Genomic DNA, 27,946 nt, shown 5'->3' with positions numbered 1-27,946 from the left:
CGTCACTTGTTTACCACGCGAGAGGAGGTGAGGCTTCTCTCTGACTCGTTAATTTTGTTTTTTTTTTCGTGAATTTTACACTTCTTGTTTTTTTATGAGATTTATGCATATTCTATGATATATGTAAACTATTTCTGACGTACTCAATTTTATTTTAGGGGGTAAATGGGTATAAACGAGCATAAATGTGATGGACAAGTTAGTAGGTACTAAAATGTCTTTTCTTCCACTGATAAGATTTAAGTTTTTCTCTGGGCCGTTGATTCACATTATTACGGAACACAGTATTATTATCGTTTTAGGCATGTGGCGAATTTTAGGATATGGGTTAGGTTGAAATTATGTTTGTTAGGTTAGGTTGGATATCAAAATACAGGGATGACTGAAACGATAATTTTGCTCGGAACACTGTGAATTATAGTCGTTAATAGTCTTGTAATTGCTAGATTTGGTAGTTTTCATTGGTTGATAATATCAAGCTGTGCAATTGATGTTTTTTATTAGTGCACCGTTCTATCTAACCTAACCTAACCTAATTAGGGGGCAGAGTCTCCCTGGTCCCCCTGATTAGGTTAGGTTTGGTGGGTTTTGGCCGACTTTCTATGGTTTTATTTACACATGTCTAATACCCAAAGAAAGAACGGTGCACTACTGTAAATTGACTTTTTTTCCTGTAGAAAATTAATATCCCTTGCCAGTCTTGTTTAGATCAATAGTGTATATATTGTTCCTGGAATGGACGTATAGTTTATGGAGCTGGTATCAGAACTGAAATTACTAATTTTGTTAGAGTAATACAATACTGTACTTGAGTGGTCCAGCCTTTGCACCAACTTGAGGAAATTTCTCCATATAAAATAAAATATTTCTTGTTTTATCTTCTGTGGAGAAATTTTGTCAAGTTGGTGCTAAATAGTGCCCTAATTTTATTTTACAGAGGCTAATTATACGGACATATCTTGTCTCAGGCGATGGCTGAGAATTGAAAGATTCTTGAGAAACCTAACATACTCTAACCTATTTCGAGTGAGCGGCAGCGTGATGAAAGCAATTTCTTTATCAAGAGAGACAAAGTAATGAGATTTGTTTATACAGTAAGCTATGTACTGTATTTTATATTTATTATTTACCCAACAGTTCTTTTAAAACAGACAACAGAAACTTAACCTTATGATTAAACCATTTTAAATTTTCCAGCAACCAATTTTAGCAAATCTCCGTAATATTTTATGACTTGTAGACTTAACCTGCTTTTGACTAATATTATATGGAAGCTAACTTCTTCCTTACCTCTGAAAACCACAAAGTAAGTGGAGGAATTATAATTCCGTATTCGTATTTTTGTTTTCCGGTTTTTTCTTCCTGCAAAAATTCTAATACCGTCTGCCATGCCCATCCAATGCCATTGTTTTGCCTGATATGTTCTTGACATTCAAACACTGTCGGCCAAATTTCCATACATACCTGTACAAGCACTCACAGAATGGTTCATCTTATATAAATCATGTAATGTAGCGGTTGCTGTAAGTGCAATACTGTAATTAAAGAAAAATATATTTAAGACTAAATAAATACTTAAGGTCAGGTAGGTCCCCAGTAAATCATTGAGGCTTAATATGAAAATTTATCAAAATTGTGTGAACTGTACCGTGTAAATACCTGGTACCATATATATGTTATACCTGTACAACTTTTTATGTACAGTAGCTCCCCCTCTTCCTGCTATATATAAAATACAGTATTTTATCCCACTACAAGCCACACTAATGCTATAGAGTTGGACAGTGGCATGTTGGTATTGATGGTTGTAGCCAGATGAACATTTTAACTTTTTTCACATTATTCAGGACCAAATGCTTCCTTACCCACTTTTTACTCGGGCAAACTGAGATATCACCTTCATATTTTAGGCCAGAGGATAACACCTTGCAAAACTTGGCAGATAATTTCAAAATGTCTTTGTCCAAACAAAGTTCTGGTAGGGCAGCCAGTCAATCAAGGCTTGTTATCCAGGCCAGGATTGTGGTATTTAGTCTCGGGTGTATGCTTGACACATGATCCAGGTTCTCACAATATATTACATTTGGAGAATTAGGATTTTATTATTGGTTTTTAGTGGGCTTCACCACATCCTCTTTTATCCTGTAAGTTATTTCTGTAACTTTCATTTCTGTGGATTCCACATTCAGCCATTCTCCAGAAATGTAACCCGTGTAATGTTTATTGGCAATTATATGCGAGTAAAGCACAGTACAGAACTGTATTAGTATATGGTTATCTTAATTTCCTTAATTTATTTGGTACCAGTAGTTGAAGACTATATTTTTCAGGTGTAATTACTGTACTGGACAGTTAGCTACTTGGTGGAGGGATGGCACAGGTGTCTACTCTAGTTCGGGAGGTCCTCTCACGTAAATCTGCAGGCCAGACCATCACATCATGCAAGAAGTGGGCTGTGTTCATCGTCTTATTCATTGCCATATTAGTGCACGACCTGTAAGTTCACTTTTAATCCTGCAGTTTCAGTCATTCCTTTTGTCCGAGTGTGTATGGAAAATCTTTAACGTCGGTTTAGTAGAGCTTTATTAGGCTCATCCACACAATAATGCCATAGTGATAAAATTTTACACATACAATATACTAAATGTATTATTTACCTGCAATTACTGTACAAGGATTGTTGCCCACAGGAAGCACAGCGGTAATGTTAGTGGGAGGAGCAAGCTATGGTGGTGGACTTGTCTGGTCCTCTGTTTCATATCCACCCTCATTTTGGTCAAGCTCCTGTTGAGCTATGCGGTAAATTTTTTCACTCTCAATGCCATAGAAGTGAACGATAAACAACGATCCCTCCTCTCAATTCATGAAACAGGTACCAGTACATTATATGTGTGTGTGCATGTTGCCATAATTTTGTGAATTGGTCTTATTGGTGATAATGAATTACATTAATGTTGTACCTTCAATGTCATTCGTTATGTATGCCTATATTAGATGCTCTTTTCTTCTTGGAATTTAAGGTGGTTCAGTGTACAACTTCCCATTCCAAATACAGTAAATCCTCAATTTTCATGTGAAGTTCATCCCTGGAGGATGCCATAGATGTTGAATCTGCGGAAATAGAAATTGATAACTTATAGGGGAAAAGGGAATGCATTCAGGGGCCTGAATTTTTGCTCACAGACCACTGAGTACAGTATAACATTAAAAAATACTATACAGATGTTTAATATCCAGACAATTTCAGATGTGTATGGTAACCAAGGGGGTGCAAGAAACCTTTACTAGCAAATTATGAATACAGTATCTTACATGTATTGAGCTACAGGAGATGCCAATATCAGCTAAACACTTTAGGCCATTGAAAACAGGTCAAATGGGGTTACTAACACATGTGACTGGCAGTGTTCAGGGGTTTCATGGATAGAGTATGATTCAGGAGGCCAAACAGTAGCCCTCAATCTTGTGTTGGGGTGTGTTCTGCATACATCACTCTCATTTGCCCATGTCAGATTTTCATTAATATTTTTACTTTATTAAGTGCTGTAAAATCATTATAAAGGCTTGATGAAGAGAATATGTGGAGAATAAAGGCTCTGTAAATTGCCAAGAACATAAGTACAGTGATATCCCTGTTAGCCGGAACAATTGGTGCAGAACATTTCCGGGGATGAGAGATTTCTAGGTAACGAAGCGACTCGCTCAAAGCCAGAAAAAATCCCTCATCACCGGAATTTTCCGGGTAACGGAAAAATTTTCTCAAGTTCCAGAAATTGCTCATTACATCATTACTCAAACATGATTTTCATCTCTCAAACCCGGAAAAAATTCCCCCATCCCCAGAATTTTCCGGATACAGGTGCTCCTCTACTTACGAACAAGTTTGCAAGTCCAACTTTACTCTTGTAGATACCAAACATATTGTAAAAAAAATGAAAAGATTATGGATATTTAGTACAGCTATACCCTTTAATACAGCTTTAAAACCTGGCTCGCTCACTCTTCTCTTAGGTAATTTTTGTTCTATCTGGAATTTTCTTCAAAATAATCCAGTCTCATCCACATTAAACACCTGTTCTGGCAGGTAACCCCCCTCAGTGATTATTTCTGTATCTCTGAAAGTTTGTAAGTTGAACATTCTTAAGTAGAGGAGCACCTGTACCGGGAAAATTTTCTCAGAATTTTCCGAAAAATGTGTCCCTCGGAAAATCAATCCCAAAGTCAGAATTTCCAGAAAATTTCAGCTTTGGGAATGATTTTCTGAGAAAATTTCAGTCCCGGTTATCGGAGATTTCTGGGTTTGAGGGATTCCGGCTAACAGATTACTTTATCTTGGATGGTGGTGAAGGAATTTACCCCTTACAACCAGTTAGATGACCAATATCTCAGTTAAATTTGTTGGATCACTCAAAATTGTCCAAACTATCCCCAATTTTTCTAAACCGGTTCAGATGAACCATGTGTTTGTCATTAGGTGATTAAAGGTCTGAATATATTTAAGTATTTGGAATTATACAAGAAATTTACTGAGTGCATCTGACAGGCTCCAAGACTTCCATTATTCCTAGACATTGTAACCTGAACTATTAAGTTTTTACTCGTGTATGTCATGTGTTAATGATTATGCTGTACCATATTTAGTTACTTTTTGTGATTTACTCTAAGGCTTTTGTACCTCTTGCAGATATAGGATTTAAGCCAGCAACTCCAAAGAAGACTAATTCCACACCAGTTGCTGACAAATCTGTTTCTTTCTCATCTCTGTTCAATGCCACATTACGAAGCTCATCACCCATGAGCCCCCCAGGAGCTGTCACCCCAGTTAATATGTCTCACAGCTCATGGGGTAACCTGTCCTGTCAGAGTGCCTCCCCCTCACCTTTACAAAGTCCAGGTTCCTCTGTCAGCAGTCCAGGTAAGTTCACTTTTTCACTAATTATTATAATGGCATTTTCTATACAATGTGTAGGAGGATGGTTGAATGGTCTGGAAATACTCCAGCCACAGTGTGATTTTGTATAGGTAGACTTAGTAAAGGGCCCTTTAAAAAGTATGGTTCGTTCAATATATTCATGACTGGTTACCATCCAAGCGGAAAATATTAATACAATACATAAACTAGATATACACCATAATAGATGTAATTTTTAAATGGAAAATCAGCAGTGGGTTGGTGTAAATGTTCTTTGTTCTGGCCTTCTTGAATAGTTGGAAAGACTTGAAAGAGTTGGTGGGGGATTTAAGTTGTGCAATGGCTATAATGCTGTATGGAAATTTTTTAAGAAAAAAGCATTTAGTGTTCTTACCATGTCATGTTATTTTCAGTCGCAGGTCTGAACTTCAGCTTAACTAGCAGCAGCGGTGGATCTGTTACAGCCAACTCCTGGGCCTTCCACCGTAACCAGTCATCCATACTAAGTTCATCCTACAATATTATGACAGTTAGTGAAATTAAGAATTATTTTCACCACATATTGTTTCATATATACTGTACAGTACTATACTCTTTTGAGGAGGCAGTATGTGATTGATATCCAGCTTGAGCCAGTATCAAAAGTACAACTATGTATATCCCCACATGATATAAAGACCTAGGTGGTTGTCAGACATCCAAGCAAATAGTGTGAGATAATACCTGTGCCCTTTTCACTCAACCTGTCTCAAGTGATGCCAGGCCCATGTGCTTAAAACCTTTAAGTTGGCTTGTAAACCCCTTCACTCTTTTCTAGATAAGGACAGGTAAACCCTTTCACTCTCCTTTTTATAAGTACAGGTAAACCTCTTCACTCTTTTCTAGAGAAAGACAGGTAAACCCCTTCTATCATTTCAGTAAATTTAAACAGCTTAAAGTGCATACTGGTGTAATAATGATGATAATAATAATACCCTGTACTGTGCTCATAAATTGGTCTGAAGTTGATTATACATTATAACTGAATTACTTAATGTATGACTAAGAAGTTCTCTGTTACCTTAATATTGCCTGGAATTAACTCTTTATTAAGAATGATTTCTATATTATTTCATAATAACATTGGTGTGACTTATAATATTTTCATACCTATATAAATTACTATTTGTATTTCATATAATGAAATTTTGCATACAGTATTGGTAATCTGAAAATGCACAAATGTTTATGTCATCAGTCCTGTCTACTTTGACAAATTATTTAGCTACTTGAACCAGGCACAAGACTGACAATTTTCTTTTAAATTGGTTATTGTTATATTTTGAAGAAAAAATATATCCTAAAGAAGGTCAGTTAGCATCATTTTAAATGTTATTGATATTTGTTGTGTAGTGCTTATATCTATGATAAGAAATAATTCATGATGAGTTGGTAAATTTATGTAAACCAAATGTGAAATGTTGGTTAATATATTTTTAGCAAAAATTCTACCATCACCATTTCACAGCCATTTATCACACTTTCATGCAGGGCTGTGGAGTCGAAGACAAAACCTTCGACTCCGACTCCTCAAATTTTTATGCTTCCGACTCCGACTCCTTGGCCTATTTGTAACAACTATTTCTACCATCCTAATTGTAATTTGTATGTTGTAACCTGCATAGGTAAAAAGTAAAACACCGTGGCTATACTGCTACAGCTTTATTAATGATCTGGACGATATTTAAGAACTACAAAAAGATGATAGGCTTGACTTTCAAAGTTTCAATCAAAAGAAAAATAAATTTATTAAGAATTCAAGATATTAACTAGAAAACACCATTTACATGTATATCTAAAAGTTCGATCTCAGCATATGAATTTTGTTTAAGCTCATAATCTGATGTGGATCTAAATGATGATCCTACAATTCCTTTTAAAGTAAAGTTATATATTTATGTACATTAAAGAAATGAATACCTTATTAAGGAAAATGGATAAACCTTACATGATTAAGTTATTAAATTAAATTTGCCTTAATCTCACCAAAAACAGGTTGTAGCTAATTGTTTTGTAGCTGAGAGCCTCTGTGCAGTTTTCAACGAAACAAAATTTGATATAATTCAAAATTTCAAATGGTAAAGAAGAGACTATCGTCCAAAATTATAGTGCTATACTGTGCCTGCTACAATAAATTCATAATAATGCTTATAAAATGGAAATAAATTCTTTTAATAATTTAAGAAAATTAGTGGGATCAGTGGAATCACTGCAATGAATATGCCTGAGTTCATATATTTGTTCTTAGGAACAGAATAGCTTCAGTCGGAGTCGGAGTCTGGACAATTTTACCGACTCCGACTCCACAAGCCGAAATTTCCTCCGACTCCTCGACTCCGACTCCACAGCCCTGCTTTCATGAGTTGGCCTTGATTACTTGATGATATGGTGCCCCAGTTACCATCAAGTAAATTTTAAGCAATTTTTTTTAGCTTCATGCCCTTCAATTCAGATTTCAGATTTGCCCCCGAGGGGGCTAGTTTATTGGGCACCCCCTTACATCCTGTGCAAGGTGAAGCGCAGAAGCATTTACAGCGCCCAACAGGGAAGTATGAAAAGTTCATACTTGCCTTTATGACTCGTACATTAAGGGCATAAAAGCCTGAAGGGTCATAGGTTCTGATGCCCTTCAATCATCAACCAACTTTTACCATGGGAAATAGGCATTATAGGTAGGACTTTCAAGCTCCCTCTCAGCTGGTAAGGCAGGGCCGCAACTTCTAACAGCTCAGGGTGCCCTGAAAAAAAAGATAAAAATGTGGAGAATTAACACAGCCAGTAAGTAATATAATTATATTTATGGCAGGTAGACCAACTCGGCTGTAATCCCTGTGCAATAGTTTTATACATAATTGGTACAAATTCCAGAGTCCACAGCAGCATTCATTCTCACCATCCCAACTATCTGACTCTCTGCTGGCTCACCGTGTAAGCAGCAGTCCCAATAGTCCGGTGTCCCCTGCTGCTTATGGTCCTCCCATTAGTGGTGAAGCTGGTTTACAGGACTATTTACAACAGTACAAGGAACGGGAAAAGCTGCGACAGATAAGTAAGTACAGTACTGTATTGGCATGAAAGATTTGTATCTTTTGACCTGCTGAATATGAGCTCTAGAAATATAGAACCTTTAAGTTAATAGACTAAGAAATTTCTATCTGATATTCTAGAAAATCAACAAGTTTCCCAGGTGAAAAATTATTCTTAATTCTACTTATTAACTCTATTCTTCTGTTTTGTGTAGAGTGACTTCAGAAAATACACAAACCTGTAGAAAGGGGGAAATGGTAGAGAGGAATGTAAGATAAGTGTAGTAAGCAACAGTAAAGTGTTAATATAATAAGCAGAAATACTTTATGAGTGGTCGCTCTTATCCTCAACTTATCTTTGCACTCTATTTCATTAATAACTATTCCTTAACTAACATGTACAGTATACAGAGGGTATACTGATACGAATTGCTTATATAGTTATGTTTTTTGTGAAGTTTATTGGCTTATTCTGCTGCAGTGTCACAGTCAGAGGGCAACAACAGCATGAACAGCTCTCTGTGGGCCTATGGAACTTCACCACACTCTCAACTCTCTGATCATGGCAACATCCTCCGCAAGAATGTCTACCAGGCTGCCACCAAAGACATGGGTAAATTGGCTTCCTTCACTTCTTAAGTTAACCTGCAGTGTAGTAGCAGAGGGCTTGTAAAAATTGGGAACAAGTTACTGAGGAGACTTTTTGACCAGCATACACTGACCTGGCCCAAGAGAAGTTCTTGATTTTATTCGTTTAAGAATTTTTTTTAACTTTCACATCTTCATTATCGTACTCCTGAGTGTTGCTCTTGTCATTCCATCATTTGCTAACCTTTACCCAATTTTTTGCTCATTTCTCTTTTGTTATAGGTAAAGAGTTCATAGAATGCCCTTAATTTCACTTGTCACTTCCTTAGTCACTTGGGTCTTGTGATGCTCTACGATTCACATCTTTAAATAATATTTTGTCTTATGAATGTTCTCGAGAGTATTTACCATATATGAGTGATTTTGTTATACATTGGATATATTGACTGATGTTTGTACTGGTCGTTAGGTCAGGAGACAAATTCAGCAGACAGCAAGAGTGATGACTCCAAAACCTCAACACTGTGCAGCAGCAGCGTCAGCAAAATATGGCACAAGAGGAACGTCACCCCAGAACAACTCTTCCAGGTGAGATCATTGTCGAGGATCTTACACCTGTTACAGTACATTTAGTAGAAGGAAGGAAGACCAAACTTGTATTCTAAATTATTCCCTTTTTTCCCACTTATTGACAGTTGCTTCATAGCTTTTAGCAATCTATTACATCTGCAAATTTATATACAGTAATTTTCCTTTATCTATTGTTTCATCATAACTCTGTAATATATATCTCAAGATAAAAATATCTTTGGTTACAGTTTACAGAGAATTTGCGGATTTGGATGTCTGCCACTCTTTTGGTCCCACTTGTGCAAGATATTGACAATACTAACAAGGCACTGAGAGCAGCAGCACCTGAGATACAAATTGGCTGTGTTGGCGTCGACAAGTTGAAAAAAACGGCACAAAATATATCTGGACTCAAGCAATTAGCTGATGTAAGGCAGTATTAGTTTGTGTTTCCTCCACTCAGAGGACAAATTTCATATCAGTTTCAGAAACTGGTTATTACTAGTGCAGGTGTATGACTATTTTGTACTGTGTAACCAGTTGGCTGTGGCTTCTTCATGGTTTGGGCAAAACATGTATTGGTATATTATTCTAAAGTTATGTCTCTCAAGTTTTGACAAAATTAGTTGTCAACATTGTATCAGGAAATTTGAGGTCATTCTGACTGGTCTTAGTTGTTTAGCTGTTCACCTAACCCAAACATTTCTTAAAGGTTAAAATAGTTTTATTGGTGATGGCCTTCAAAACACTGTCAAGGCTTTATGGCGGGTTAGTCATTTCCACTGTAGGTCACGGTTATAGTTCAAGCATTAATTGTATCTGTTGTCATGATTGTGGATGTTTAATTAAGGATAATTTTTTTTAATTATAATAATCCTGAATTGAATATACATCTCAAATTTTTATTGTGGCTTGTGACAATAATGATTATGGTGGTTTAGTGGAAGTTGTAGAAAATGTGGATGGTAGTAGTATGAGAGAACAAAGTAACCACATACCTTCAAAAGTTAAAAATTGGTTACTTTTTCTATCGCCTTTTCTTCTGCTCTACGAACACTGAGATTTAGACTCTTGAACCTGAAGAAGTAGACACTGATGCATCATTATGCTGTCAAATGAATGCTTTGGATTCACAAGTCTGAATCTCGGTTCATGAAGCAGCAGGAGAGGCAAGAGGACTGTTGTTTGTGACTGTACAGTACATGATGATGTGTTTGTTGTGAAGAAATATTAGCACTCAAGATTCTCCTTGATTTTACAACTTGAAATTAAAATTTAATTTGATTTTTTTTATTTATTTATGATAGCACTCCAAAGACACAAGGGTAAAAATTAAAAATATTTTCTTAATTGAATATCTTATCAGGGGATGGAGTAAATGACCTACCTGGGTAGTAGGAGGTTGAGTGTCCCATAACCTCATTGGGGATGGAGGGTATTTGTGTGTGCGCATCTGTCAAAGTACTACACATACAGTAATCTCTCACTCATACTTCTTATCCAGTATGAGTATGTCATCATGGCTTAAGTACAGTGGTTCCTCGGTTAACGAGCAAAATTCGTTCTAGAAGGTTGCTCTTTAACCGAAACCATTGTTTCAACGGGTTTTTTGGTAATTGGTTCCAGCTCACCGAAAATTGCCTAAAGTCAACAAAAAAGGTAGTTAAGTACACTTACTTTGAGGTGTGTATGTAGAAGGCTCCTGGATGATGATGATGATGATGATGATGATGGGAATTAGAATGGGGGTGGAGGAGAAGGGAGAAGAGAAGGCATTCGGGTGGAAGAGAAGGCATTCTGGTGCCATTTCACCCATAAAATTTTAGTTCACTTGGTGTAATTAAAGATTATTTTCTTTAAATCAACACTGCACTGCATTATATATTGTCAATATGTAAAATAAATTTCAAAATGACCAATAATTTGACTGGAAACACAGAAAAAAAGCGTTTATGTTGAACAGTGTCTCAAGCAAGACGTTACCTCCACTGAAAAGACACAGACTGACGCCTGTATGGTCTGTTGACAGGCTGTTTGGTGCACTAAAAACTAGTTTCCCTGTACTTAAATTATGTTAAATAATTGTTAAAATGACTAAAAATTTTAATATAAGACTTAAAATTATTGAATAGTACAAACTTCTTGATATTTACTAAAATAGTAAGGATTTTAAGCCCTAGAACCGATTACTGTATTGGCAGACTAATATGACAGCTAGTGTGCAAGCGAAAACATGTGGAGGGGCCCTCGTAAGGAATTCGTTAATCGAGGGAATGCTCGTTAACCGAAGTTAAGAATCTTATGGAAGGTAATTCGTTAACCGAGGGATCACTGTACACATTTACTGATCACTGCACACATTTACTGATCACTGCATCCTATATTCTGTGCTTAAATGATAACCAAGTGTCTTAAACTTGTCTTTTATTTGCCAGGTTGTTCCGTTCCTGGATGTAACGATTCATCAAGACTACTTAGTTCATCGCCTCAGGGAGCTTAGTGCGGGTGGAGCTATTTCTGCATACCGTTGGAATGGAGGAAGCTCCACTTTCAATAGCAAACCTTGGAAGGAAGAATACCCTACTGATACTGCTGTGTGTACTAATTATTGCGGGATTGGCTTACACTTTCTCCATTGTCTACATTGTATGAGTTAGGGTTTGTAAGTGGTTACACCACTCATTTGCTGACCCAACCATCACTGCTTTGAGTCCTTTGGTCAGCCACTGGTGGGGACCACTTAGTTGATCTAGGTTAACTAGATCATAGAAATGGAGGGAGGGAGTGAGGGTTGCCTGTACATAAGTTATTTCCTATAATTAAACCCAGTTTGCAGCTTAGATTTAATCATTTCCTAATGTGCAAATCTAGTAACTCAATTTTCACAATTAGCTAATCTTAACCTAACATCTTTAATCATAGCTTACAATATCTTCACATTGCAATAAAGGTAAGGCAGAATAATCTTACTATACTTTCCTCTTTCAGATATTGTTGCACTTGTTTGCAATGTACATGGATCGCCAACTGCCACCAGATATCCAACAGCCGGAAGGTCGCATGTTCTCAAGCACACATGTAATCAAGGCACCAGAGAAACCTGTTAAGCCCACCACCCGGCCTCTGCTGTACCTTAGTCAGGTAAAACATTAACCCCTTCACTATGGTGGCACCACTTAAAATTTGATTTGGCTAACGCCAGACGATTTTATTCAGCATAGAAAGGGGTTAATACTGAAAAGTGAAACATGATAAGTTTCACTATTTGCATCATGAAGAGCTATTGATATAATGTAGTTGGAATTATAATGTTTTGGGAAGACAATATACTGTACTAATACATATTTGGAGAGCATTTGGGTATGTAAAAGATACATCTATTACTTTTTATAGTCACCAAACCTTTCCTAACTAAATGGGAGGAACAGTGACACTTAAGCATTGCTGTTAGTCATTCATTTTTGCCCACAGATCAATCCACCCCACGTGAAGATAGTCCTGCCCCCGGATGAAGAATGTGAGGTTGGTAGTGGCCGGAACAACTTCACCCATGCACTGCTGCTCTTCATCCACCACGTCACCCACCAACAACATTCACGCATTGCAAATATCAACCTCACAATGTCGGGAGTAAACCTTTCTTGGGTTGTTCGAAGCAGTTGAGAATAAGAATATTTTTGTATTATTAAGTGAGTGAATGTGAATCTCATGTTCAATATTATTTTTATATGTTATTTGTGCACATGAGGACAGATAAATTTGGGGATCAAAATTCTATGATTTACACAAAAATATCAGTTTTCCATTTTTGACTGGGTCTTCCGTAATGTGGTGTGAACTTATAAAACAAAGCAGGTAAAAGGTTTAAGATTAAAAGGCCCACCCTCACACCCCCTTCCTGAATATTGTTTTTTATATATTCATTGTGATTTTGATTTAGTTTGGAATACTTTTTGTATTTCAATTTTTAAATAAGCAGTACTTTATTTTTTTGTATAGCATCTCTTCATTTGTACTTGGTATACATGTATAGTATTAGTATTTATGAAATACATTTTATATCTTGCTTCATACCAACAAAATGGTAAATAAGTTGTTACATTACTACATCTGCACCACTTGCTTTTCCTACAGTAATGCAAAAGCATGAAAAAAAACTTGTCTCTCCTTATCCCTCAAACTTAAAGGATCTTGGGGGTTGCAATCATGGTGCTCTCTGCCCCTTGATAAAAAAAGTGGTATTCAACCAATGGCACATCCCAACCAAATTTCACACATTAGTTACACACAGTTGATGAACCCTAGCAGTTTTAGTTGAACTTAGGGGGAAATAAACCATTCCATTGATGGCTCTAATTTTTATTAAGTATCTAATGATTTAATTTAAAATATTTATATTTTAGCATTACACTACCTTAAAGCAATACATATACAGTATTATATACGGTATTTTACACACAGGACTACCTGTACTTGTTGAATATTTATAGTCTTTCATAAATTCATATTGATAATGATGTTGGCTGTGAAAGTAGATCCCCTAATGCTAAGCCACAGGGGCAATTTTGAAACAACACCTTGAAGACAAAGTCTTTGGTATGCAAGTACAGTATTTAATGTGGTCAACTTTACTTTCTACCATCTCTCAATGGTGGCACGATAAAACTAGGTATTCATTCTGCAGATGAGATAACTGGGGGTACTCAACTCAGTGTACCATAGGTCTCAAACCAGTAACCATGGTGTCATAAGCCAAGTGATCTATCCACTTGGTACTACACTCCACCTTATGTGGGAAGTGATGTGTGCAAATGGAGGAAGTAGTAAGTAAATGTTGAGAGGAAACAGAATAAATTTAGAAATTACGAAAAAGCTTTTTCTTATACAGTACACCTTAATTAACAAGTAAATAGTATACAGTGGGGTATGCTATAACAAATCTAACTGGTTCTAGAACCTTGTTCGTTATAGCATTCGTTCGTTATAGCATTCATTCGTTATAGGATTAATCCGTTCCAGGCCCCCAAATACAACTACTTAATACTGAAAAATATAATATAAAATTGTAAAAATTTTAAAAAAGTGCATAAATATGCATCTAAACTCCTGAAATAAAGAATATATCATTAATACTTGTAATAAAAAACAATTAGTAAAAAAAAAAAAAAAAAATACTGTTCGCGTTATAGCATTCTCAATTTTACAGGTAAAACCGTTCGTTATAGGAATATTCGTAGTAGAATCCATTCGCTATAACATACCCCAATATATATATATATATATATATATATATATATATATATATATATATATATATATATATATATATATATATATATATATATATATATATATATATATATATTAAAAAAAAGGGGTTCCTTGTTTGTAAAATTATATTCTGTATAAACCAGAAATAGGTCTTGGGGAATTGTTACTTGGTCCCTTTGTGTTTGTATGTAAAATATAAATTGTCTGCCTAAATATTACAGATGTATTATGCACTTGCTGATGATGGAACAAGCCTTCAGTGATTTAGCATCCTGCCAAGAGGATGGGGTAACCCATAAGCTGCTGAAGGCTTAAGAATCGAGAGGTTAGCATTTGTCCAGCAACCCTACAATATAATAGGAAAAATATGTGCAATTGAAAACTATTTTTTTTCACATTCAAGTGAATTTTTTGTCAATTATTTACATATATAAATGCCAGTCCATACTTGACTAACTTGTTCACTGAAAGAACTTTATAAAGTGACAGCTTATTAGTACAGTACATAACTCATCACATTGTAGCTCAAATGTTTTCAAAGAAAATGAACAATTGTCAACACCCTAATGTTATTTGCTTTAGATTTTACATTCAGCTCAGGATCATTAAGCAAATGAACATGCATCTGCTTCCTTTCTTCTTCATTCTATGTACTACAATTGCCAGGTGTAGTACAAAGCTGATTGGCCAAAGACTTGGTTTACTAACCCTGCAACTTTGACTTAACATTTTATTGTGGCAACATCATCCCAGTGTAATAAAGCATATCGTGTAATTCCAAGGCATGGCTAAGTATTCCAAATCTGATACTTACCACTTAAAAGGTTTCAGAACTTAGTCAAGAAAAAAAATTGAGGTTGCCTCAAAATGCAAATGTTTTCCATACAGTATTTTAAGCAATGTGGCCATCAAAACAAAACCCAATATATATTAGAGTTAAGAGGAAGGAAACCACTGCAGACGGGTTACTTTTTTGTGTGCTTATGCACTAGGGTGCTTGTGGGTGTGTGTGTTCATGTGACTTTCATAAAACTTTTTAGGTGCCTCTGGCTAAAGTAGTGCAGATGACCTGACTAGCATACTTGTGACCTTAATTAAGAGACCTCATATTCCTGCTCATCCTCACACACCTGCCTTCAGACACCCTCAGATGATTACTGATATTTCCACATACCTGCCAAATCCCTGGAGCCATTTGACTTAATTTCCTGTATGGTATATCAACATATTCACTTAAAATTTAATGACCATCTGGCCATTGTGACTTGTGAGGGTCAAGCCACCATAAACCTGTTTGATCAGAAGCAAAAGCTAGACTCAATGACGATTTTCTGACACACTTGTTTAAGAACAAGCCTTGATATTTTTATCGGGGTTTCTGTGAGCAAAAGAGTAGATGGTCAGCATTTGAGATAATTGTCAGGTTTAATGACCAATATGAAAAAATATGGTGATATCAAAGAGTGGGGACGTATTAGAGTAATGATTTAATAGCGAAATTAAATGACAAATCTTGATACAAAATTGCCCAGAAAAGATCACAAATGTCATGTGTCCTAGATTCCATGCTCATTTATTTTGGAATAAAATCTGGTGGACAAGTGGCAGACATATGGTTCACCCAGAAGTGTCCACCAGATGTCCATCAGATTAGCATGACCAGATATAAAAAAAATATACTTTTAGATGTGTCCTTTTACATTTAACATCATTCATTATATTTGATTATTATCATTTCTGTTAATTTGATGGTTTTGATTTTTCTAAGAATGATGAGAAAAAAATTTGTCACCTATTTTTTTCCAATATTTTTTCATCTCTATTAAATTTACCGCTCTAACAGGTGTAATTTTAAAGTAGGGGACTTATACAGCTAAAACACCTTTACATAGATATATACTGCACATTGTTACTTAGTGTGATATCCCCAAAAATGCCAAGATGACCCAGTAAGGCACATGATCTTTCCTGTTGCAGATTTCTATCGGTCTCAGTGTATATGCACAGGAAATGGGTATTTGGCCAGTGGGGAGGTAAAACTATTTTCTCATAAATTATTAATCTTACACAAAGTAAAATACAGTATTATATACCATCATGTGCAGATTTTTTTCTTCTTTAATATTAAGTGCCATATCCCTAAAATCAACGGTGAACAAGTAAAACACAGAAAACTGCAAACGGCTGCCATTTTTTCAAGATGGCAGCAAAAGCTCACCCCAGATTGGTTGGGAACTTTGATATGAATTAGATCAACTTTTTTCCTAATTTCCCTGGACTATTGTAAGTACTGTACAGTGGCAATGGGTGTACTGTACTATATATACAATATTTGTACATGAAACCAACTTCAGTAACATGCTTACAGCTGATTGTGGACAAATATAATTTTTGTTTATGCAAGGTGATCAAGTTCTCTTGTATACATTATAAACAAATACAAGAGGCCATCACTGTGAACGGACTTAACACAATACCGATTATTGAATACAGTATGTCATATCTTGTTGAGAAACAGCCACATGCCAAAGTTGCATCGCATCTATCGTCAGTTGTTCAGGTAATATTGTTGACAACTTCTCGACACACGGACAGACACAAAGATGGCATGCATGTTGTGGGGAGGGGTGTAAATAACTGACGTATGTAGAGAGTAAATGAATAATACGTAAACTAATTATATCTGTTCTGATTGATAAATTTTTCCCATGGCTGTCATAAACTTTCTCTCAAAGTAGGATTCAATGTGTATTTTATGAATTTATTCCTACATAAATTTCTCACATTAACAACTTGAAGCTGTTACCCTTCGGATTAATTCTTCCTACATACTGAAGGTATCCCAGGTGAGCCTCTATTAGGTGTTGTGATGCTCTACGAGAGGGTTGTAACTCACAGTTTATACAACACACGATCTTTCAACGTGTGTGTGTGTGTGTGTGTACACGGTCTGCTTCTGTCACACAATACATATCCCTCACCAGACTGTCACACTGTCATGGTCACAATGGCACTGCTGGTCTGTTTGAAACCTGAGGATTCATATTACGCTTCACGCCCGCAAAACAAGTGGATAACTGGGGAGTTATCCCTAGGAAGAAATGTGTTTTCCTTAGCTTAGGTGCCATCCATTTTATCCAACTTCCTGAAACCAAACTCTTATAAAGTAAATTTGAATGCGAGAGAGAGAGCACCATTGTTTTGAGTCGACTTAAGTATGTCTGATTACAGTTAAAGCATTCAAGATCCTTTGCAAGCGATGTTGAAAGCTTCAACTGTCTTTATTGTTAGTAAAGCCCCGTCCACACGATCGAGTAGTGCCTGGCAGGCTTTGCCTGTTTACCGGGCAAAGCCTGTGTGTTGTTGTACACACGGGGGTGGTTGGCGGCAGTCATAGAGGGGCGCCGGTAGCTAGTAGGTGGTCGGCAGTGGCGGGTGCGGTACGATCACCATGGTGTGTCGCAGGAATAATCGCCAGACAGTTAAAGCGAAGAGCATAGCGTTGTGTACTATATTAATTGCTGCTATGTGCAAAAAGAAGAACCAAATGCAGAAAAGGGAATGGTGCAAAGAGTGGTTAGGTCGAAGAAAAGTATTGGGAAGTCATGCCACGATTTTATGTGAACTGCTAGATGGACATGAGCAAGACTTCACCAATTACATGAGAATGGACCCCAACAAGTTTTACAAACTTCTAGCAAAAGTGGAACCATATATAAAAAAAACAGGATACCAATATGAGGGAGAGTATATCTGCAGAGGCTCGTCTAGATGCAACGCTCATATCTTTCAACTGGGTGCACCTACACGTCACTTCAGTATAGAACAAGGATATCAAAACAAAGTTTGTCTCGCATAATACATGCAACTTGTCAAGTCATGTATGAAGTACTCAAGGAAGATTACTTGCAGGTGAGATTTGTAGTACATAAAAATTCATTGAATAATGTTAGAATTATGATATGCATAGACAGGAAGCTATGGGACTAGAGTGAGCTCCATATCCGGCAGCAAACCACCAGACAGGCAGACCATGACTTTGCTCAACGACGGGCATAGGCACTGCTAGTTTGCCCGCCAATTTTGCCCGATAACGGGCATTTAGCGCGTGCCGGCCGGGCACTGCTCGATCTGTGGACGGGCCTTAACACTTGTCAAGCGAGTGAGTGAGTGAGTGTCGAGTCTGCCAGTACGAATGACATCCCGTGATATCGTCCTTGGGGATAGCCATGAGTTTCCAATTGCTACTATAGTTAGATTATTTTGATTCCCAAACCTCAGAATCTGATATTTGTAATTTGATCATTGTCAGTTGCCTATTTAAGAAATTAATTAATCTCCTGAAAAGAATATGTCACACTCTTATCTCCAAGATCTTAACGTATACCCAGAGGGGGTCCTTGTCTAGAAATCCAGCTTATCCAGTGTGTATTTGACGTCCATTTCACTTCTTCCTGGCAAGCTCAATCTGATTAGATTATAAAAACAGACGTAAGAAATTCACCTTACCCATGTAATTTCTGTCATTGCGTAATTAGCCTTTCTGGCATGTGTAGCGCACAGGCCTGAATTACCAGTTAGCCGTAAATAAACTCGTGCCCGAGGAACAGCGTCACATCTGACGCTGTCCCATCATATCTCAGGTATGTGTACGTTCCCACGCCCACCATATGAAGTCAGCTTAACTTAGTGAATTTTGTGAATATCAGTGTTCATGTTTACCCAGTGAAAGAATTAATGTAACAAATATCGTCTGTTGTTGCCAGACGAAAGATTGTTGGTGATGGAGATATTTTTGACCTCTGACACTGTCCCATCATATCTCAGGCACTGTGTGTGTTAGCTGAATACCTGACAGTCACAGGGGCACAGGTAGCTACACACAGGTGGCTGCCTTGCAGGATGTCGTTAATTCGGCACGATTAAATTTTGGGAGTCCACGCCCTGGGAACTAGGCCCGAACTCCCTCGCCATGTGTCGGACTGTAACCGACCCTAACAGCACTCTGCGTTTGTTGTGGTGACACCAGAGTGACACCCTGGGGAACTCCTTACAGTTATGTGGGCCAAAGTATTATTGTTGTATATGATTGGGGATAATTAGCAGAAATATAGTTATCCCATGTTCAGTAGTGAACCCAAAAATATTGAAAGTACAGTACCAGTAATAACGTGTTGTGAGTGTATCCTCCATGTGTACTACCAACCAAGTTCTAGTGAAGGTGCCATATGTAAGCTTGTTATATTGGGTGTTCTTTTAAATGTACAACCAGTATTGATGCAAGAAGCAAGAGTATCTAATTGGAACTGCAGATGAGTAAAGCCTAGGAGTAGATCCTTGTAGTATGTTATTGACATCTTTAACCAAATTTAATTTCATATGAATAAACCATTTTTAGAGTATGTTAGGGGTATCGTTTTCCCTCAGTATCTACCTTTATTCTTGTCCAATAGCTTGATACCAAAGGTCAGAAGTTATGAAGTAACTGTAGGAAACGAAATAATTAGACAACTAATGGAAAAAATGAATGAATAAGGAAAAGAAAGAAAACACAAAGGAACCCCCCCCCTTATAACACCACAACACACGTTCCTCACCAGACTGTCACACCACAACACATGTCCCTCACCAGGCTGTCACACCACAACACGTCCCTCACCAGACTGTCACACCACAACACGTCCCTCACCAGGCTGTCACACCACAACACGTCCCTCACCAGACTGTCACACCACAACACATGTCCCTCACCAGACTGTTACACCACAACACATGTCCCTCACCAGACTGTCACACCACAACACATGTCCCTCACCAGACTGTCACCACAACACAACACATGCCCCTCACCAGACTGTCACACCACAACACGTCCCTCACCAGACTGTCACACCACAACACGTCCCTCACCAGACTGTCACACCACAACACATGTCCTCACCAGACTGTTACACCACAACACATGACCAGACTGTCACACCACAACACGTCCCTCACCAGACTGTCACACCACAACACGTCCCTCACCAGACTGTCACACCACAACACGTCCCTCACCAGACTGTCACACCACAACACGTCCCTCACCAGACTGTCACACCACAACATGTTCCTCACCAGACTGTTACACCACAACACATGTCCCTCACCAGACTGTCACACCACAACACATGTCCCTCACCAGACTGTCACACCACAACACATGCCCCTCACCAGACTGTCACACCACAACACGTGCCCCTCACCAGACTGTCACACCACAACACATGTCCCTCACCAGACTGTCACACCACAACACATGTTCCTCACCAGACTGTCCCACAACACATGTCCCTCACCAGACTGTTACACCACAACACATGTCCCTCACCAGACTGTCACACCACAACACATGCCCCTCACCAGACTGTCACACCACAACACGTGCCCCTCACCAGACTGTCACACCACAACACATGTCCCTCACCAGACTGTCACACCACAACACATGTTCCTCACCAGACTGTCACACCACAACACATGTTCCTCACCAGACTGTTACACCACAGTAGAAGAGGACCACCACCAGTCCTCACGCACAGGTAAATAAGTGACCACCTCCACCACCTCTTTATCACTGTTTACTAACACACTGAATGAAAGAACCACAACATATCGACAGTAGATCACACAATTACCCCCCTTCACGACCACTGGTGGGAGACGGTCCTGCGGTATAAAATAAAACCTATAAACGAACAATTTAAGCTCGCAAGTTAACCAGGGGACGAAGAGGATAAATTTAATTAAAAAAGATATAATTCAAACAACAAAGGTCAATAAACAGTAACTAATGGGGCATAGTCTTAACCTTTACCTAATTACTAATTGGAGGGGGTGGGGGGAGTCGATCAAGAGGGAGTAGATATAGGGAGGTGGAGGGAGTAGAGAAGGGAGGGGTGGTCAAGGGTATTTTGGGGGGTGTGGTGTATTGGGTTATATATAGTAGTGACATAGGTATGCGAGCCAACAGAAGTGACCATGTCGTCTCGACAGCTTCTTGGTGTGCTCCTGTCGGTGGTGTGGATGGAAAGGACGCACTCTCACAATGATGGATGAGAAACGGATCTCTTCCAGTCTTCAACCGCAACAGAGATATAGAACCTCCAGTTTTCTCACGCCCTCGCCGCCTTCCCCCTGAGCTCCTGAATGCAGCCAAGGCGGAATTCATCAGACTCCTGCAAGACGGCATCATTCGACCTTCAAAGAGTCCCTGGGCATCTCCTCTTCACATGGTTCCAATTGTAGGGCAGTGTATGTGGCCATTAGTCTAATTTATCTTTGTCAGGCTCACATACATACATGGAGGAGATCTCGCACTAAGGATGAAGGTGATCAAGTAAATTCACAATGGCGATTTTTATATATATATTATATGTACAGAGCAGTCAGGTGCTGGGAAGTTACTGCGTTGTAGAGTTGCCGTGAAGGAGCTTCTTTAAAGGAGGTCTTCGCTTAAGAGCGTGGTGTTGTCTGCCCTCACGGCGAGGCAGGGGGGCACTTATATTATTCTGCCGGATCACGGGTCGAGGTGCAAAGATGAGAAACGCTGCTGATTGGCTGAAGTGAAGGCGGCAACTGGCCAATCACCGCGCAGTTCGAAAGCAATGCCCGGTTTTTGGAACTCGCTGCTGATTGGCTGAGGAGAGGAAGGCAGGTGACCAATCAGCAGTTATAGGGGAGAGTATTCACTACAATATAAGTAAAACGAATAAATTGTATAAAGATGAAATATAAGTATTACGAATAAACTGTATAAAAACTAATAAAGACTATAATGTAAAATATGAATAAATTGTATAAATGAAAAGAAAAGTAATAAGAGACGTGACCGATCGCCCAAGCGGCTAACGAGCCGATCAGTGGCTAAGAGGATGAAAGGAAGAAATAATAAAGACGAAATATTCACCAATAAGATTAAACTTTATAAAATCTAAGATGAATTAAACTAAATAATGTAAAATATGAGTAAATTGTATAAAAAATTTAATAAAACAATTTTAATGTAAAATATGAATAAATTGTATAAAGACAGTATTAACGTAAAATATGAATAAATTGTATAAATAAGAAATAACGTAAAATATGAATAAACTGTACAAAACTAGAATAAAGACTAAATATTAACGTAAAATATGAATAAATTGTATTTAACAATAAGTGGAAGTTCTTGTTACCAGCTGCTCAGTTTTTACCCAGGACTAACTATACCTTTACTTTATCATGGCACAAAAGTAACAAGACAAAACTACTAAAATTCGTAAAATTATCGTAAGAGTAATAAACTACATTAAAGAAACAATTCCACATGAAAGTAACGAAGTTCCTAAAAGTAACGTAAAAATAAAACTACAGAAAAGAAACCATTCCCAAACGTAAAGTGAACAACTCCACAAGTAACAAAACTTCTCAAAGTAGCGTAAAAGTAACATACTACACATGAAAGTAATAAAATACCTCAAACTATCAAACCATTTTCTTAACATTGTTCTATTGACAATTTCCTACAGTACTTTACAGAAATAAGCAACAAAAAATAGATTGATGAAATCTCAGTATAGGTACACCGGACTCGGGAGCCTCTATACTACTATTACATATAAATATTAATCAAGAAATTTAAGTCCCTTTCGCAACCCACCCCAGGCCTATGATGAACAGAAAACCTCAACACGCCTCCTCCATAGTTTTGACAAGTGATCGTGGGCATCTTCGCGCCCAGTGAAAGTTTGAACACTCGCGCTTGGCTAGCGTACAGTGAATGAGGGTGCGCCAGGTCAGTAGACTTGCATCGTTTTTCATCTTAAATAAAACGGTTAATTAATGCCTTCCTAAAGAAACCATCGACATGGGACCAGGTTTGTTCCACTACGAATTTTTTCCGATTTTTCCACCAAGTTTGATGACAAAAGATTGTGCCGTGTCGGCTGCCCAGAAAAAAACCAGATACAGACACGCCTAGTCCTATAGTATATTAGATTTGTGGGAGATCATGTAGGTCGACCTGGACGTTCCCCAAAAAGTCGGAACTTGGTAAAAACCGAAAAATGCACTTGAACCACCTGTCACTAAATTATAATAACAATTCATCGGATAATACTTATCGCAGAATTAGATATAACTGGTAATATTTGTTTATTTGATCACTAACATACAATATGATCAGTACACAAACAATAACATTATTGTAGTGTAACGTTCCTAAAATTTTATTTACCTAATATACAGTACAGCATTAATCTATGGCAAGATTGCTGGCAATGTATTATTTTGAAGTTACACCAAATTCAAATAAAATTCCATGTTTATTTTTAATATTTCCAACTTTTTTCAGGGTCTCCAGCCCCAAAATAAAGTAACCTGCCTTTACCAGACCAGTAGACACCACGAGCCTAAATTTAAGAAAATGCATATACTGTAAAGGCGACTTAAAACTTCCAGGCAGAGTTTAATCTACTTTAGAAATATATGTATAATTATTTCAAAGGCCATTAGTTGACACCAATTACTCGAATTTTTCTGAACCCAGATCCTTATTCCGCATGAAAAGTAGCACCTAGGTATAAAATTTCAGCAATATTTTTTTTACTCCCAAGTAAAGAAATTAAGGTATTAGGTAATGGGTATTTTTGACCCATATCTATTTTGGGGGAAGTTTAAAACTAACGCGTTTATATAATAAAGATATTAAGTATTTTAGTAAATGTATGTGAAGGAGACAAACTTAAGAGGAAAACCATAATCTATTTTAAATTTAGATTTTATATATATATATATATATATATATATATATATATATATATATATATATATATATATATATATATATATATATATATATATATATATATATTTCAAATGCCATTAATTACACTAATGACTCGAAAATTTAAATTGTGAACCCAGATCCTTATTGGAACTAAGGAAGAAACCACAATGAGAGACGCACTGTACTATACCTTAACTGGTTATAGTAGACAGTCAGGTTTCTGATGTGATGCACCAAGAGTCCCGTTCACCAGTAGAAACCAGTCTTGTGCTCATCGTGTCCTGCATCTTCCATCTTCGCGTCACCGTCCTGGAATGAATAATATTGTAACCACTATTAATAAAAAATTAAACACTCTTACAGTCATTGCACACCTACAGTATACTATACAGAACTCTTGGAACAACAGCCACCAAGTCCAGGAACAGCTGGACACAAATCGAAATGGTCGTTGTCTGGTTGTGAAGAGACTTTATAAATGTTGCTCATCTATAGTTTTTACAGGCGAAAAGAAAGATTATTTACATTAAAACTTCCTCGGCAGTATTCAGATTTATAATTAGTTTTGTTGTATTGTATGACCAAGTGTTTGAGAATTTTGTGAGCCGTGTACAATACAGCACACTGCTCAATGGCAGTGGCGTACAGCACACTGCTCAATGGCAGTGGCGTACAGCACACTGCTCAATGGCAGTGGCGTACAGCACACTGCTCAATGGCAGTGGCGTACAGCACACTGCTCAATGGCAGTGGCGTACAGCACACTGCTCAATGGCAGTGGTGTACAGCACACTGTTCAATGGCAGTGGTGTACAGCACACTGTTCAATGGCAGTGGTGTACAGTACACTGTTCAATGGCAGTGGTGTACAGCACACTGTTCAATGGCAGTGGTGTACAGTACACTGTTCAATGGCAGTGGTGTACTGTTCAATGGCAGTGGTGTACAGTACACTGGGCAGTGGTGTACAGCACACTGCTCAATGGCAGTGGTGTACAGCACACTGTTCAATGGCAGTGGTGTACAGCACACTGTTCAATGGCAGTGGCGTACAGTACACTGTTCAATGGCAGTGGTGTACAGTACACTGTTCAATGGCAGTGGTGTACAGTACACTGTTCAATGGCAGTGGTGTACAGTACACTGTTCAATGGCAGTGGTGTACAGTACATTGTTCAATGGCAGTGGCAGTGGTGTACAGTACATTGTTCAATGGCAGTGGTGTACAGTACATTGTTCAATGGCAGTGGTGTACAGTACATTGTTCAATGGCAGTGGTGTACAGTACATTGTTCAATGGCAGTGGTGTACAGTACATTGTTCAATGGCAGTGGTGTACAGTACATTGTTCAATGGCAGTGGTGTACAGTTGTTCAATGGCAGTGGTGTACAGTACATTGTTCAATGGCAGTGGTGTACAGTACATTGTTCAATGGCAGTGGTGTACAGTACATTGTTCAATGGCAGTGGTGTACAGTACATTGTTCAATGGCAGTGGTGTACAGTACATTGTTCAATGGCAGTGGTGTACAGTACATTGTTCAATGGCAGTGGTGTACAGTACATTGTTCAATGGCAGTGGTGTACAGTACATTGTTCAATGGCAGTGGTGTACAGTACATTGTTCAATGGCAGTGGTGTACAGTACATTGTTCAATGGCAGTGGTGTACAGTACATTGTTCAATGGTGGTGTTGTACAGTACATTGTTCAATAGTAGTGGTGTACAGTACATTGTTCAATAGTAGTGGTGTACAGTACATTGTTCAATAGTAGTGGTGTACAGTACATTGTTCAATAGTAGTGGTGTACAGTACATTGTTCAATAGTAGTGGTGTACAGTACATTGTTCAATAGTAGTGGTGTACAGTACATTGTTCAATAGCCGTGGTGTACAGTACATTATTCAATAGTGGTTATTGGTCAACTCGTCTTCACTATCTACCTTTAATTTCTCACTACACCTGCACCATATACCTACACCACACCAGCACTACCTGCAGCACACCGTATACCTGCACCATACACCTATATGACACGCATCCATTAGCCCCAATTAGCACATTTAAATCAAGATGTAAGGTAATAAAACCAAGACGCATCTACAGCTAAAATATACACCAAATATCGTTAAATACGTCAACATAAACACTTACAATATTGAATATACTATATTAAACATTCCTTCACAATTAACACATACCGTATAAGAAACGTGGAGTATAGCGTAGAGCTCAGAGTGACAGCCCCAATCGTGTGACTCCCGGAGGTAACTGAGTGTAAGTGATGATGGCAACGTTGTCTGGACCCTCCTCCCTCCCTCACACCACCTCGTCCGAATGATTAACTATAATACAAACTTTATCATTTACAAATTTTAATATACATTTTTGGTCAATTAAGTAATTTATTAATATAGAAATATTAAAAAATAAGAAGAAATTTACGTAAGAAATTAAATATAAAGACGAATAGTCAAGCTTAAATGCCAACAGTGGTTCGGAGAGAAGCCAACTGTACCGATCTGTCCACTCAACATGGCTGCCAACATTATCTGTAAACAATACATAATTAAATCCTAAAATAATCCTCAAATTTTAATAATTTTAATACTATTTCATTAAAATTTATTTAATATTAATATAATAATTTTAAAAATCAATAAATATTTAACTTGGGGAAACTTTACGGGGGATAAATACGGACGGATTACTTACCGATTACGATAATGAGGCAATTGGCTTGTTTACGTTCATTAGTAATAGATAGATATATACATACTTGTGTATTTTCTACTTGTGCTCAGCAATTCATCTTGCCAAGCACAACTTATGTTTTAGGAAATAGAAGAAGCATCTCCTGAAAGTTTCTTTATTATGTCCCAAGTCAAAACACAGACATTTTTGGACTTAACAATTTTTTTGACCTTGCCCCGAAAAGTGAGCAGTCATCTCATGGACATAAGCTACAGCAGCCTGGATAGGTTTAGCTCAAAATCTGGGCAGCAACTTGACCGGAACTGGGAATACATTGAACATTGTTGGGTTTTCCTTAGCAAGTTACTTTTTGATTGTCTGTAGATCTAAGATAATGGTGTTGTGAAGTGAAATAGACTGGCCAAAATACTCATAGTAGACTTTGCAGTTCAAGTGGTTTATTTTAAACTTAGATATCCAAATCACACTTGGCAAAATCCAAAGAATATTTTAGCTAGTGAAAATTTCACTCTTCAAAAAACACCATTATCTTAGACTTAGAATAAAAAAGTAACTCACCAAGGAAAAACCAACAATGCTCAATGTGTAGCCAATTCCACCTTGCTCAAGTTGCATCCTGAACCTGAAAACAAAATGGCAAATAAATTTCTGTACACTAGAAAACTTTACAGTACCTTTTACTTACTTTTATCCTCTTCACCACTCATCGGCTCGTTAGCCGCTTGGGCGATCGGTCACGTCTCTTAATTTTCTCATTCTTTTATCCTCTTCACCAAATGATCGGCTTGTTAGCTGCTTGGGCGATCGGTCGCGTCTCTGTTACGCACTGTTGGCAAGTACTGGGCATGCACCGGCTCCTGAATGTTCCTGGACCTGCCCCAGTGTTGGTCAAGTCTGGTCTTGAAAGAGCTCACACTTGGGGCCGTCAAAACACTTTCTGGTAGATTGTTCCAAGAGTTCACAACTCTCACTCCGAAAAAGTTGGCCCGTACAGTTTTCTGGACTTGCGGCTTCTT

At 37.8% G+C, this 27,946-nt stretch overlaps 1 protein-coding gene and 1 long non-coding RNA gene across 3 annotated transcripts; one reads left to right on the top strand and one right to left on the bottom strand.

Annotated features, from left to right (window-relative positions):
* LOC121868049 (transmembrane protein 209-like) lies at positions 1-14,007 on the top strand. The gene is made up of 12 exons (XM_042368316.1): positions 1-27; positions 2,331-2,496; positions 2,691-2,872; positions 4,685-4,915; positions 5,326-5,441; positions 7,820-8,000; positions 8,459-8,590; positions 9,035-9,153; positions 9,384-9,563; positions 11,571-11,729; positions 12,124-12,276; positions 12,607-14,007. The coding sequence occupies exons 2-12, from the start codon at positions 2,372-2,374 to the stop codon at positions 12,796-12,798; spliced, it is 1,770 nt and encodes a 589-aa protein (XP_042224250.1). The 5' UTR covers positions 1-27; positions 2,331-2,371; the 3' UTR covers positions 12,799-14,007.
* On the bottom strand, positions 2,566-26,540 carry LOC121868050. Of its 2 annotated transcripts, XR_006089294.1 has the most exons (5): positions 26,417-26,540; positions 24,405-24,523; positions 7,603-7,689; positions 5,307-5,425; positions 2,566-3,111 (listed from the first exon to the last, which is right to left on the bottom strand). It is a non-coding gene; the product is annotated as an uncharacterized LOC121868050 (long non-coding RNA). The 2 variants fall into 2 exon arrangements; XR_006089293.1 differs by lacking the exons at positions 2,566-3,111; positions 5,307-5,425; positions 7,603-7,689 and adding an exon at positions 21,797-22,084.
* Between the last annotated feature and the right edge of the window lie 1,406 nt (positions 26,541-27,946).

This window comes from Homarus americanus, unplaced genomic scaffold (genome assembly GCF_018991925.1).
Source record: "Homarus americanus isolate GMGI-L3 unplaced genomic scaffold, GMGI_Hamer_2.0 scaffold37032, whole genome shotgun sequence".
Classification (NCBI taxonomy): Eukaryota; Metazoa; Arthropoda; class Malacostraca; order Decapoda; family Nephropidae; genus Homarus; species Homarus americanus.
The sequence above is the reverse complement of the archived record's forward strand: the minus strand, read 5'-3'. Positions and strand labels throughout refer to the sequence as shown.